This window comes from Chanodichthys erythropterus, chromosome 16 (assembly GCF_024489055.1).
Source record: "Chanodichthys erythropterus isolate Z2021 chromosome 16, ASM2448905v1, whole genome shotgun sequence".
Classification (NCBI taxonomy): Eukaryota; Metazoa; Chordata; class Actinopteri; order Cypriniformes; family Xenocyprididae; genus Chanodichthys; species Chanodichthys erythropterus.
Window position 1 is genome coordinate 43,411,144 of NC_090236.1, and position 12,384 is coordinate 43,423,527.

Below are 12,384 nucleotides of genomic sequence, written 5' to 3' on the forward strand. Positions count from 1 at the left end.
CACAGCATCGCAATCATCTTTTGCTTTTCTGTGAGCAGCTGTTGCTGTGTGACACTGCGGTGAAAGAAAGCCATGACATTTCTCATGCGACCAAGTAAGAGACTGACAGGAGAAACGTTTAAACCTGCTTGCAAGATTCGATGTGTGCGCAAAACACTGAACCAGAGCTGATTGAGACACCCTTAATATGCAGTGACAGCCCGGCTTCTCTCACTGCCTCCTCCTTGTTGCAGAGTAGGTCACGTCGGCAGCTCAACCAATAAGATTAGACTCCCGTCATATCGTAAAAGTATCGACATCACTCTACGATGCATATCGTAACATTCTTGCATCGCGAAATATCGTACTACGATAAATTGTTACACCCCTAATTACTGTGCTTTAAATCATTTTATTTAATGCAAAATAACATACAGGGATGCAATGAGAATCACCTAAACGAGTGTTTCATCTGTCTTTTTGCGTGATTGAAACGCCTGATGCCTTTCATAAAAAAAAAACTAAAAAAACAAACAAACAAAAAAAGAAATACAACTGTATTCCTAAAGATAATGAATATAATTAATTTGGATGATAACATGTTCTCAGAACTCTGCACTGTTTGTTTAAAAGCAGGTTATGGAGTCGTGAGTCCATCTCACTTGCGAGAACCTACATTGATACGGTGGAAATGGGATAACAGACCAGTTGATTACACATGAATTACCTTTAAATGTTTAATTTTTATTTCTAAAATGTTTGTAACATGATTTTTAATGTAGGTAATATTGTATACATGTTAAAATAGTATACATACCTGCAAACTTGTCTTCGCCGTTTTGAATCAAAATATGGGGAATTGCAAATTGCAATAAACCTCACAAGAATCAAAAATGGGCTACATTCCCAAACACTGGAGTGAGACCATAGACGTCTCTCAAGGTGTCGCAATCTTTCTTGGCGCTCTGTGGCGTGACAGATTGCTGTAAGGCTTCATTTCAAGCAGAGTGCACGTGAACCGACCAACTTTTCCACTCTACTAGTCACAACACAAAATAAACATGAATGAACATCCGAAAGTATGTTGAAAGATACAGTACAACTTATCAAAATCCATATCATGTCACATGTAATCGATTAATCTGTTTCAACCATGGAAAGGCATCAATAAAACAGCTTGTAAAAATGTCACATTTACCTCAGAAAAGCTGTTCAATGTCCAAAAACTCATTAGTCCTCTACAAAAATTTACTTGGAGAGGAGCATTCTGCTAAATGTATGATGCCCCCAGACCCCCCTACAATAATTTTGTTCAGAAACACGTCACCTTTTTCACCTCTTTTGTTAAAAGTTAAAATTACTCAAATTTATTGTTTTTTAAGTGTTTTCCCAAATTATTTCTACTCAATTTTATTTGTTTTTAAATGTTTTCCCCAATTATTTCTACTCAATTATATTTGTTAATGTACCAAATGCAGTATACTAAAATTCGAGCACAGTCCAGCTACGACATCAGAGGATACCTGAAGGGTTAATTCACCCAAAAATCATGTCACACTCTACACCCGAAAGACCTTTGTTCATCTTTGGAACACAAATTAAGATATTTTTTATGAAATCCGATAGAAAGGTACTAAAGACATGGTTAAAACAGTCTATGTTTTAACGATGTCAAGTGGTTCACACTTAATTTTATTAAGCGACGAGAATAAATTTGTGCGCAAAAACAAAACAAAAATAAATTTATTCAACACTATCTTCTGTCCTATGTCATTCTGCTACGTTGCTTACATCCAGTGCTTCCAGGTTCTACGTCAGAATGCCAACTCATTATTGGCCAGCTCCTGCATCAGCATCACACATGCTTTGTGCTGCTCATGTGGTTCAGCTTCATGGGTTCAAGTATTCTTGTCGCTTCATAAAATTAAGGTTGTACCACTGCAGTCACGTCAACCATTTTAACAATGTCTTTAGTAACTTTCAGGACCTTGAAAGTGGTTGTAAAATTGCTGTCTATAGAGGAGTCATACAGCTATCGGATTTCATCAAAAATATCTTAATTTGTGTTCCAAAGATGAACAAAGGTCTTATGGGTATGGAACGACATGAGGATGATTCATGACAGAACTTTCATTTTTGTGTAAACTAACCCTTTAATGGCAGTCTTAAAGTTCCTTAAAGGGTTAGTTCACCCAAAATTGAAAATTCTGTCATTAATTACTCACCCTTATGTTGTTCCAAACCCACAAGACCTACGTTCATTTTCGGAACACAAATTAAGATATTTTTGATGAAATCTGAGACCTCTGTCTTGTTTTAAAAAAAACATGTACTCCTGTGGGTGGGACAGATATTTGTGCGTGTGTGTGTGGTTATGTAACTGTACAATTGCCTAATAAATGCACAATTTTTTGACATTGAGTTCATGTTTAATGTGATAGTTTCATCCTTACGTCTTACGTTAGTGAATAAATATATAGATCCACATTAAGTATTCATTAGTCTTAATGGGCTAGTGGTAGAATTTTCATTAAGCGTGCCAGAGGAATCTGGGTTCTAATCCATCCTTGTATAGCTTTTTTTCTCATTAAATCCAAAGATGTTTATCAGTGATTGTATATCAAATGCAGGAAAAGACACATTTGTTTGAATTTTGTTTTGTGATTTCACAGGAACAAATAAAGAGTCTCCGCAATGGTGTTAAGCAATAATTTAAAGAGCTCATCCATGCGAAGTCTGCACAGTGTGCACAAGCGTCAAGATAACACTGTTGTGCCACTGATAACAGCAGCATTGAGCACTCAGTATGATTTCAAAAACAACACATCCCAGCACCAGATCTCCTCTTATTTAACACAAACAAATGAATTGCTAATCAACTAGAGATAGTTCTTTTGTATTAGTGTACATCAGTGGCGTGAGATGTTTAAAAAAGTAGTAGGGGCAGTATCGACCTTGGCAAAAAGTGGTGGGGACATGTCACTTTAATTACCACTTTCAAGGCCCAGAAAGGTAGAAAAGTAATCACTAAAATAGTCCACGTGACTTCAGTGGTTCAGCCTTAATTTTATGAAGTGACAAGAATACCTTTTGTGCTAAAAACATCTTGGTTACTTATGTAACCCTCGTTCCCTGAAGGAAGGAATGGAGACATACGTTAGAAGTGAACCAATGAATTGGGATATTGCATGAGAGCCCAATCACCTTCGATTGTAAACTAAATGAGCCAATGCACATTTGCGTGCGAGCTTTGCGCCACGCCACGTGGTGTGGTTATAAATGCGGAAGCGGGTGCACTCGCACTCTGTTTTTCACTGAGGAGACGAGCATGTAGCTTGCACTCAGCGTAGCACAGGAACTGTGGTGGCGGGATGTACATCTCCGTTCCCTCCTTCAAGGAACGAGGGTTACATACGTTACCAAGATGTCTCTTTTCAGTCAGTCACGTTCGGCGTACGTCAGAAGTGAACTGACAAATTGGGATCCCTAATAAAACGCCACAGTTACTGACACTTCCAGTGCCCAGCATAAGCCCCAGCATCCCCCCGCACCTTGGGGTGGAAGATAGGACCGGGCCAATCAGTAATACTTGGATAACACTGCAGCATTCCTTATGGGCACGCTTTCCCAGAGACCACAACCTACACAAAGGGAGGTATTACATGGGAAGACACACATGGACTGGCTGTGGGCAGTGCACATATGGAAGTCCCTGGGATGGCTCCGGCCAAAAGGGACATCTGATAGGGACAGCAGAGCGGACTCTACTGAGGGAAAGACACGGGCTCACTGTAGGGAGACCGTGGAGATAAACACACATGGGACCGCCGTAGGGGTAACGACATATGACACCCAGCCTAGCAAGTAAGCTAGGTGAAGTAACGAGTGCTTGGCCTAGCGACAGACACTTTGCAATGTCTGTGGCTGCAAGGGGTGGCAGAGGAACTCAACAGGGTTCACCGGCCAGGGAACTCACTGGAGCAATGAGCGCACTTATCCACTCCGAGAGGGGAATGGCGCTGCAAGCCGACACAAGAATGGGGGCTTCAGGCATTACTGGCCACTTGGGGCGAGCACGCGGGAAGCAACCAGTTCTGCACGGAGACTATAACATGTAGCGAACATGTTGGATGTTGCCCAGCCCGCAGCTCTACAAATATGTCAGTGAGACGCCATGCACCAGTGCCCAGGAAGAAGCTACACCTCTGGTAGAGTGAGCTCTCAACCCAAGCGGGCAAGGCACGCCTTGGGATTAATACATCAAGACGATGGCATCCACTATTCAGTGGGCCATCCTCTGCTTGGAGACAGCCTTTCCCTTCTGCTGGCCTCCGTAACAGGTGAAGAGCTGGTCTGAGGTCCTAAAGCTTCATGTTCTGTCCACATACATATGCAAAGCACGGATGGGACAGAGCAAAGCCAGGGCATGGTTTGCCTCCTGTAAAGGGCAGCGCTTGCAGGTTCACTACCTGGTGCCTCATTTATAAAACTTTGCGTAGATTTCATCCTAAAAGTGTACGTACGTGCAAAAGCTAGATTCTGTGTACGCACAAAAAAAAAATCAGATTTATAAAACCTGCGCACAAATCCCTTTATAAATCCCAGTCAGCAGAAGATTGTGCATACGTGCATCTCCACCCTCTCTCCTCCCCGAAATCACCATATATGGAGCTTACGATGCCTAGTTTTACTATGCATAACCTCATCTGCATATCATTTCCATACATGTTCCCATCCACGTGACACCATGGTTAACGCCATCAAAGGTACAAGACAATGGAAAATATTAGATATGGACTATAAATGCCATTTGTGCCACATATTATATTGATAAAGATCATCCAATATCCTCTTTATGTTTTATAATAAATATATCAAAATATCCATAAAAACAAAATTGTATAAAATACTTAAGATAAAGGTTTTAGAATAGAGCTGATTCATTCATTTCCACTGGCCAAACAGTATTTTAAAAGTTTTAAACAATTCAAATCAAATTTATGCAGGTTTGCTGATAAGGTGAACATATCTTTTAGGAAGTTTACAGGCTATTTTTAGTGGAAACAGATAGGCCTACTTATTTATTGCAGTGTAATTGTCTGTCTCGGCGCATCACTGACAAAGTATTTTAAAAAAGGAAGCGTGCAAATCTTACCGTTTTCCTCAAATTATATCCTTCAAATGGTAATTGTTTGAAGATGCCTTCACACAACATCAACACCTCTTGCAGCTGCAGTTGTACAGTAAGCTATTATCATTGGACAACGGACCGTTCGACCACCGAATCCAGCAGTGTCTTCCATAATATCGAAGTTAAGTGTGCATTGATCATAGTTCTCGCTAAAATATATTGTCATAACATCTGCAGTTTAGTTTAAAGAGGAATTATTGTGCTCCCAGCACTCCTCGCTGTCACTAAAACAGCGTGTCACAGGAAAAGTGATCGAAAGTAGCACATCTACTATCTCAATTCATATCACTTTTGTTTAACTTTTGTGTAATGTAATGAAAGTGTAATGTTAATGTAAATGTTTATCAAATGAAAATGTGTTTCCATGCGAGTTTAAGTCATTCTTTTATTTATTTAAACTGTTATAGTGAACATGAACTGTATTTATGATTATGACTCATAATGAGGATTTAAAGTGGTTTTCCTTCATCTGCCGTCAGTCCCTCAGCTTACCATCGGTGTCGCCAAACTGCTCTGTCTCCAAAATGTTTGTACGCATGGGTCAAAGTTTGCGTGGAAGTGCGCAAATTTTCTCATCAAGTTTGTTTTTATAAAAATCACAACTTATGCGTTGGAACTGGCGTACGCACTTTCAGGGCCTGTTTTGTGCGTAAGCAAAGTTTTATAAATGAGGACTCAGGTCTCTGAAGGGAGTGGTAGGAACCTTGGGCACGTATCCGGGCCAGGGTTTCAGGATGACGTGAGAATCACTGGGTCCAAATTCTAGGCAAGATTCGTCGACCGAAAAAGCATGCAGGAACCCTACCCTCTTGATAGAGGCCAATGTAACAAAAGAGGATTGTCCTAAGGGACAGAGTTTTTAACTCAGCTGATTGCAAGGGCTCAAAGGCTGGTCCCCGGAGAGCTGTAAGCACCAGGTACAAGTGCCAAGAAGGTATAGAGTTCAGTCTCCTCGCCCCCTGAGGAACCTGATGATCAGATCGTGCTTCCCTAGAGACTTACCATCAACTGCGTTGTGATGTGCAGCAATAGCGGCATCATACACTTTGAGGGTAGAGGGAGACAGCCTTCGCTCCAACCCGTCTTGCAGGAAGGAAAGCACTGACTGACCGAGTTTGGGGGTCCTCTTGGTGAGAAGAACACCACTTGACAAACAAGTTCCACTTCAGAGTCCAGAGGTGCCTCGTAGAGGGAGCTTTAGCAGAGAAGTGATAGTGTCTATGACCGACTGTGCTGTCGTGAGGAGCATCAGTTCGGGGAACCTGGTCCAGTTGGGCCAATAGGGCGCAACTAGAAGGACCTGCTCCTTGTTCTCCCGGATTTTGCACAATGTCTGTGCAAGAAGGCTCACTGGGGGAAACGCATACTTGCAAAGACCCTGGGCCCAGCTATGTGCCAGTGCAAATGGCGCCAAATCAGCTGGACCACCTGGGGATGTAGTCTCCATTCTCCCGGAAATGGAGGCCTTCGTGAGAGCATGCCTGGGATGTGAATGCCACAAAGCGACCTCAGATGCTTCTGACTCCATAGAGGGAGATGGCGGGTGAATTGTGACATGTGATGGGAGCGTAGACCGCCCTGGTGGTTAATTTGTGAAACGTCGCAGTGTTGTCCGTACGGACCAGTACATCCTTGCCTAGTAGCAGCCCTTTGAAGTGGACCCTTTGTCCACAGACCCGAGACTGCATGCCCGTTGTACATCGTCCCCACAACCGGTGGTGGAAGTATGTGGAGACCACAGCATGCCTGTACACCTGTTCCAGTGGAACACCGGCCCGCAGGGAGGGGTCTGACCACAGTGTGAGGGGCCGCAGTCCTGCTCTTGAGCTTTCACTGTCCGACTGACTGAGTCCAGTTCCATCCCGAGAAAAGAGATCCTCTGCACGGGGGCGAGTTTGCTCTTTTCCCAGTTGACCCAAAGACCCAGCTCTCATGTGATATCCCAATTCGTCAGTTCACTTCTGACATATATTGAACTTGACTGACTGAAAGGGAACAAAACAAAAATAATGACTTTATTCAACAGATTCGTCACTTCCCTGTCATTCTCCAACTATCTTTACATTGTATAAACAGTACAGAACTTCTGGGTTCTACATCAGTGCGCCAGCTCAGTAGTGGCTGGCTCCTGCGTCAGCATCACACGCATGCGTTGTGCTGTTCATGTGAACAGCTATGGCCAATACTGAGTCAGCCTTCTGATGTAGAATCTGGAAACGCTGAACGTAAACAACGTAGGAGCATGACACGGAAGAGAAGAAATTGTGGAATAAGGTCGCTATTTTTGTTTTGTTTTTGTGCACAAAACGTATTCTTGTTGCTTCAAAAAATTAAGGTTGAACCACTGTAGTCCCGTTGAATATTTTTACAAAGTCTTTTTTACCTTTCTGGGCCTTGAAAGTGATAATTAAATTGCTGTTTCTGGAGGAGTCGGAGAGCTCTCGGATTTCATCAAAAATATTGTAATTTGTGTTTTGAGGATGAATGAAGGTATTACAGGTTTGGAACGACATGAGGGTGAGTAATTAATGACAACATTTTCATTTTTGGGTGAACTAACCCTTTAAGTGGACCCTTAGGTCTTTTCTTGCAACCCATGTTTCATTAAGGGTACCCTTAATCTTAGGTTTTCTTAACTTAAGGGCTTTCATGCAACCGGGCACTGTTATGTTATTATGAGAAGTTTAAATATATTTTCGGGCAGCAACAGACAATCTATATTGTGGTGGGCCACCACCAATAAATCCATGTATGGGAAAGTTTTTTTTTTTTGTTGTTGTTTTTTTGGTATTTTGGCTGTTTTCAGTTTTCAAAGTCAGTTGAAACTGTCAATGAGTGGCCTATCTTCTGAAAAAAAAAAAAAAAATTATTTCCTTTTTCAGATTATCATTATGTTACCAGGGAAGTTATGCAGGCGGGCATAGCAAATGGCGAATTTATTGAAAATGCTGAATTTTCAGGGAACATGTATGGAACAAGGTACAGCCCTCTTTGGAAAGTCTTGTTTATATGTGAATAGAATGATAGAATTTCTCAAAAGTGTTTGTTCTTATTGAATGGTCTATAACAGGGGTGTCCAACCCCAATCAAACACACCTGAACCAGCTAATCAAGGTTTTCAGGGTTGCTTGATAATTAGAGACAGGTGTGTTGGAGCAGGGTTGAAACTAAAGTCTGCAGGATGGTGGCTCTCCAGGAGCAGGGTTGGACACCCCTGGTCTATAACTTAGCATGCTTGTCATCATATTCAAGCTTTTCAAAATATGTATGTAAAAATATTTATGTATTTATTAACTAACATTACTTTTGCCCCATTTACAGTAAAGCAGCTGTACAGGCTGTTCAGGCCAAAAATTTGATTTGCATTTTGGACATTGACATGCAGGGAGTGAAAAACATCAAGAGAACCGATCTCAACCCCATCTATGTGTCCATCCAGGCCCCGTCAATGGACATCCTGGTAAGAAATACTTTAAACATTTGCTCTCTCTCCAAATATTATGTCTGCACATTTTAATATTAAAGGGGACCTATTATGCCCCTTTTTCAAGATGTAATTTAAGTCTCAAGTGTCCCCAGAATGTGTCTGTGAAGTTTTAGCTCAAAATACCTCACAGATCATTTATCATACCATGTTGTAAATGCCCATTTTTGAGTGCATGCAAAAACATGCTGTTTTCGTGCGTGTCTTTAAATGCAAATGAGCTGCTGCTCCCCGCCCCCTTTCCAGGAAAGCACTTCTTTCAACAGCTCCTGCCTGCATCGGATACTCTGCCAAATACTAACAAAACATCTGCTTGGTTTTGATTATCATCTATATCACGATCACCCTTATGGGCATTGTAGTTCTTCTTCATCATGAAATCTGCATGCTACAAGCTATATCAGTTTAAACTTCTAATTTGTCACTTTCTGAGCGCACACATCTAAAGCACATGCACAGAAAGCTGGCTGTCAGATGACAAGTCTTGTGAGTATTACACTAACTTCTCTTTCATGTTTTATTGTATTTAAACTGTCAAATACACACAAGGTTATGTCAAAAACACAAAGTTCACAAACACAGGCGGTTATGTCTGTGAACGCAAACAGCCAGGACAAAAATTGCATGTGTATATTAGATCTGTGGCGCATTCCCTTCAAAAACAAAACTAATCCACTGCATCAGATGTTGGTGCGGCCTTTACAATGTGATATCACATTGTACAGAAAATGAAAACAGCTTGTTCTATGAGACTATTGGTTTCATAGGTATTAAAAAAAAGGAGTGGGTGGATTTTTATTATTATAAGGTGGCTGTGTACACACACTGCCAACACACATTTACGTTCAAACACCATGTAAAAGAGAAATTAGCATAAAAGCTCCCCTTTAAATCTCTAACTTTTTTTTTTAAAGGAAAAACGATTAAGGGATAGAAAAACTGAATCTGAGGAAAGTCTACAAAAACGTTTACATGCAGCCAAAGTTGACATGGAAATAAGTAAGTATCTGTTACTATATGAATCATTTTTAATAAAATGCTACAATTTTTTCACATCTGGAATAGCATGCTAAGCTTTATATATCCATATTTCAGGCAAAGAGCCTGGATTATTTGATGTGGTCATTACCAATGATGATCTTGACGTAGCATATGGGAAATTAAAAGATGCTCTTCTCGAGGTAAAAATTTCCAGTCTAAATGTTCATCACTAGGAGTGTAATGGTATGAGATTTTGATGGTATGAAGGTTTTCATAAAAATTTCACAGTATTAAAGGCACAATATGTAATATTTTTGCATTAAAGTATCCAAAAACCACTAGCACAGTGTTATATATATTTTGTTGAATTGTATACTGATATTATCCCATTTTTTTCCAACAATGTAGAGAAATCTAGAGAAATTAGCCATTTTAACCAGTGTAACTGTCTGTGTCATTATGCCGTATGTCAATGACGTAGTATCTGTCAACAACGTGGTTACCCTGGATTTCCGGATCTGCTTCAGTGAAAACCATAAAAACATCAAAGACGCTTTAACCCTCTGGTGTCTGAGGTTTTTTGGGAGGAAGTTTTGACATGCCCTGACATTTGTGCTTTTTTCAGTTGCTTATAAACATATTAATGGCAAAAGTGTCATAACACTGCATTTAGCATGAACTAGGCTGTATTTTTGAGAGAATAATGTTTATGCATGGTTATTGAAAAAACAAAAAATTTAAGTGTAGTAGACTTAAGTTCGTAGTGGGGGAAGGAAGAGGTCAGGGACGACGAACAACTGCTGACTGAGTCTTTATTGAATATCAACAAAAGGACTGTGCAACGCACAACAACGAAAATAAACAATCCACAAAGGGCTTCACTCCAGGTTCGGCATACGCTATGCACAAGGGCTTCTCTCCAAGTTTGGTTTACACCATCCACAAGGGCTTCACTCCACGAACCTCGACTCGACTCAGTCAACAGTTCCCCTCTCTCTCACACGCTCCTGCTTCTCACGTCGTTTTATCCTGTCTCTGCGCCAATCACTGGAATGAGAAACAGGTGTTCGTGATTTGTATCCAACCCACTCACTTACCAAGCGTCTCCCGCTATTCTCTCCGGTGCTGGAGGATGAGTCTGATGGAGGCCCAGTCCCCAACCAGGATGCTGTACATCGCCGGCGGCGCTGAAGGGAGGAGCCATGGTGGTGAAGGCATCAGCGCCACCTTTGGGACGAGTGAAGGCAGCCGCGGTGATGGAGGAGGAACCCACGGCGCAGATGGACAACAGATGGAGCGGCTCGATGACGAGGACCCAGGCGACTGCGACGGAGCCACAGCGACGACCATCTGAGGAGGATGCAGGGATCCTGAGGGCTGAGGTGTAGCTGGAGTGACCGAGGGTGGCGATGGAGCCTGAGGGAGGGCGGAGCTAGCTGGAGCAGTAGGGGTAGAGGTCCGGAGTGTAACGGACGGACCGTAAGTCCGTTGTGTAGGCGGTGTGACATCCGACCCAGGTGAAGTTGACGGTCCAAGGCAACTCCGCAAAGCCGATGGCTTGAAGGTCCCAGCAGACGACGAGGGAGGGAGGAGCGTAGGCGAAGGAGTCAGGTCGACAGGTTGAGGAAGAGAGACGGGAACAGATGTTGGAGGCGGGGCCACGAGAACTTCATGCCTCGGAGGAGATGGCTCACAGTGGTCCCGCGGTGTCACCACGTCACTGAGAGGAGGTGATGGTGGTAAAGCGGGACTGATGGTTGACAGCTCGGGAAGAACAGCAGACTTGGTTGGGGTCAGGGAAGAAGGCAGAGATGGAGATTCTGTAGAACATTTCAGTAGAGGATGTGGCAGAGAGAGACTGGTAGGAATTGAAAAGTCCAGTAGAGAACTTTCAAACAGAGGAGAAGTCGTATTGTAGTCGGTGGACTCACTCTCAGTGACGGGCGGGTGGGCGGGGCTTTTCTCCAGCTCGACGTCCTTTACACCTACTCCCTCGTCGCTGACAGGGACCCCCGACTCAAACTTCTCCTCAGTTGGAAATACCTCAGGCTCCGGGGTGGTGTCAGGTTCGGTCGCTCCTCCTGGCGCGGGCTCTGACGTCACTGCGGGGTCGTCGTTTCCATCTGCGGTGGGTCTCTGGTTGGGAACTGGGTAAGGAGGGGTTCCGGATCGGGCCACTTGAACTCCACGCATTGATTGTCCTCAGGTGGGTGTGATGGTGATGACGTGCAGGTGTAGGGCAGAGGGAATGCTGGGAAGTGTAGTGCAGGAACCGGTGGTTGTAACAGTAACATTTAATTAAACATTAAATGTAACTAATTAAAGACATTGAAAACCACTGATTCAAAACAAAAGATTCGTAAAGCTTCGAAGTTCATGAGGCAGTGTTTTGAAATCACCCTTCACTAGATATTGTTGAATAAAGTCATTATTTTTTTTTTTTTTTTTGGCACACAAAGTATTCTCGTGGCTTCATAACATTAAGTTTGAATCACTGTAGTCACATGAACTGTTTTAAATATATCTTTACTACCTTTCTGGGCATTTAAAGGTCTAAATTAACTTGCTGTCAATGCAGGCCTCACTGAGCCATCTGATTTTATCAAAAATATCTTAATTTGTGTTCCAAAGATGAACAAATGTCTTATAGGTGTGGAACGACATGAGGGTGAGTTTTAATTTTTGGGTGAACTAACCCTTTAAATTTGCAATTGAATTGGAAACTGATGAGTGACAGTAGCTGCATTTC

General features: G+C 42.3%; 1 protein-coding gene across 4 annotated transcripts in view; it reads left to right on the top strand.

Moving 5' to 3' along the window:
* The window catches only part of guk1a (guanylate kinase 1a), a 47,672-nt gene that overhangs the window by 31,944 nt on the left and 3,344 nt on the right, over positions 1-12,384 (top strand). For 2 of the 4 annotated variants that reach the window (XM_067364136.1, XM_067364135.1), the window contains exons 4-7: positions 8,053-8,149; positions 8,492-8,630; positions 9,569-9,653; positions 9,750-9,835. In XM_067364136.1, coding sequence (XP_067220237.1) covers positions 8,053-8,149; positions 8,492-8,630; positions 9,569-9,653; positions 9,750-9,835 — 407 coding nt within the window. Of the gene's footprint in view, positions 1-8,052; positions 8,150-8,491; positions 9,142-9,568; positions 9,654-9,749; positions 9,836-12,384 lie in introns of those variants that run through there. The other 2 variants (XR_010892036.1, XM_067364137.1) reach the window with 2 other exon arrangements.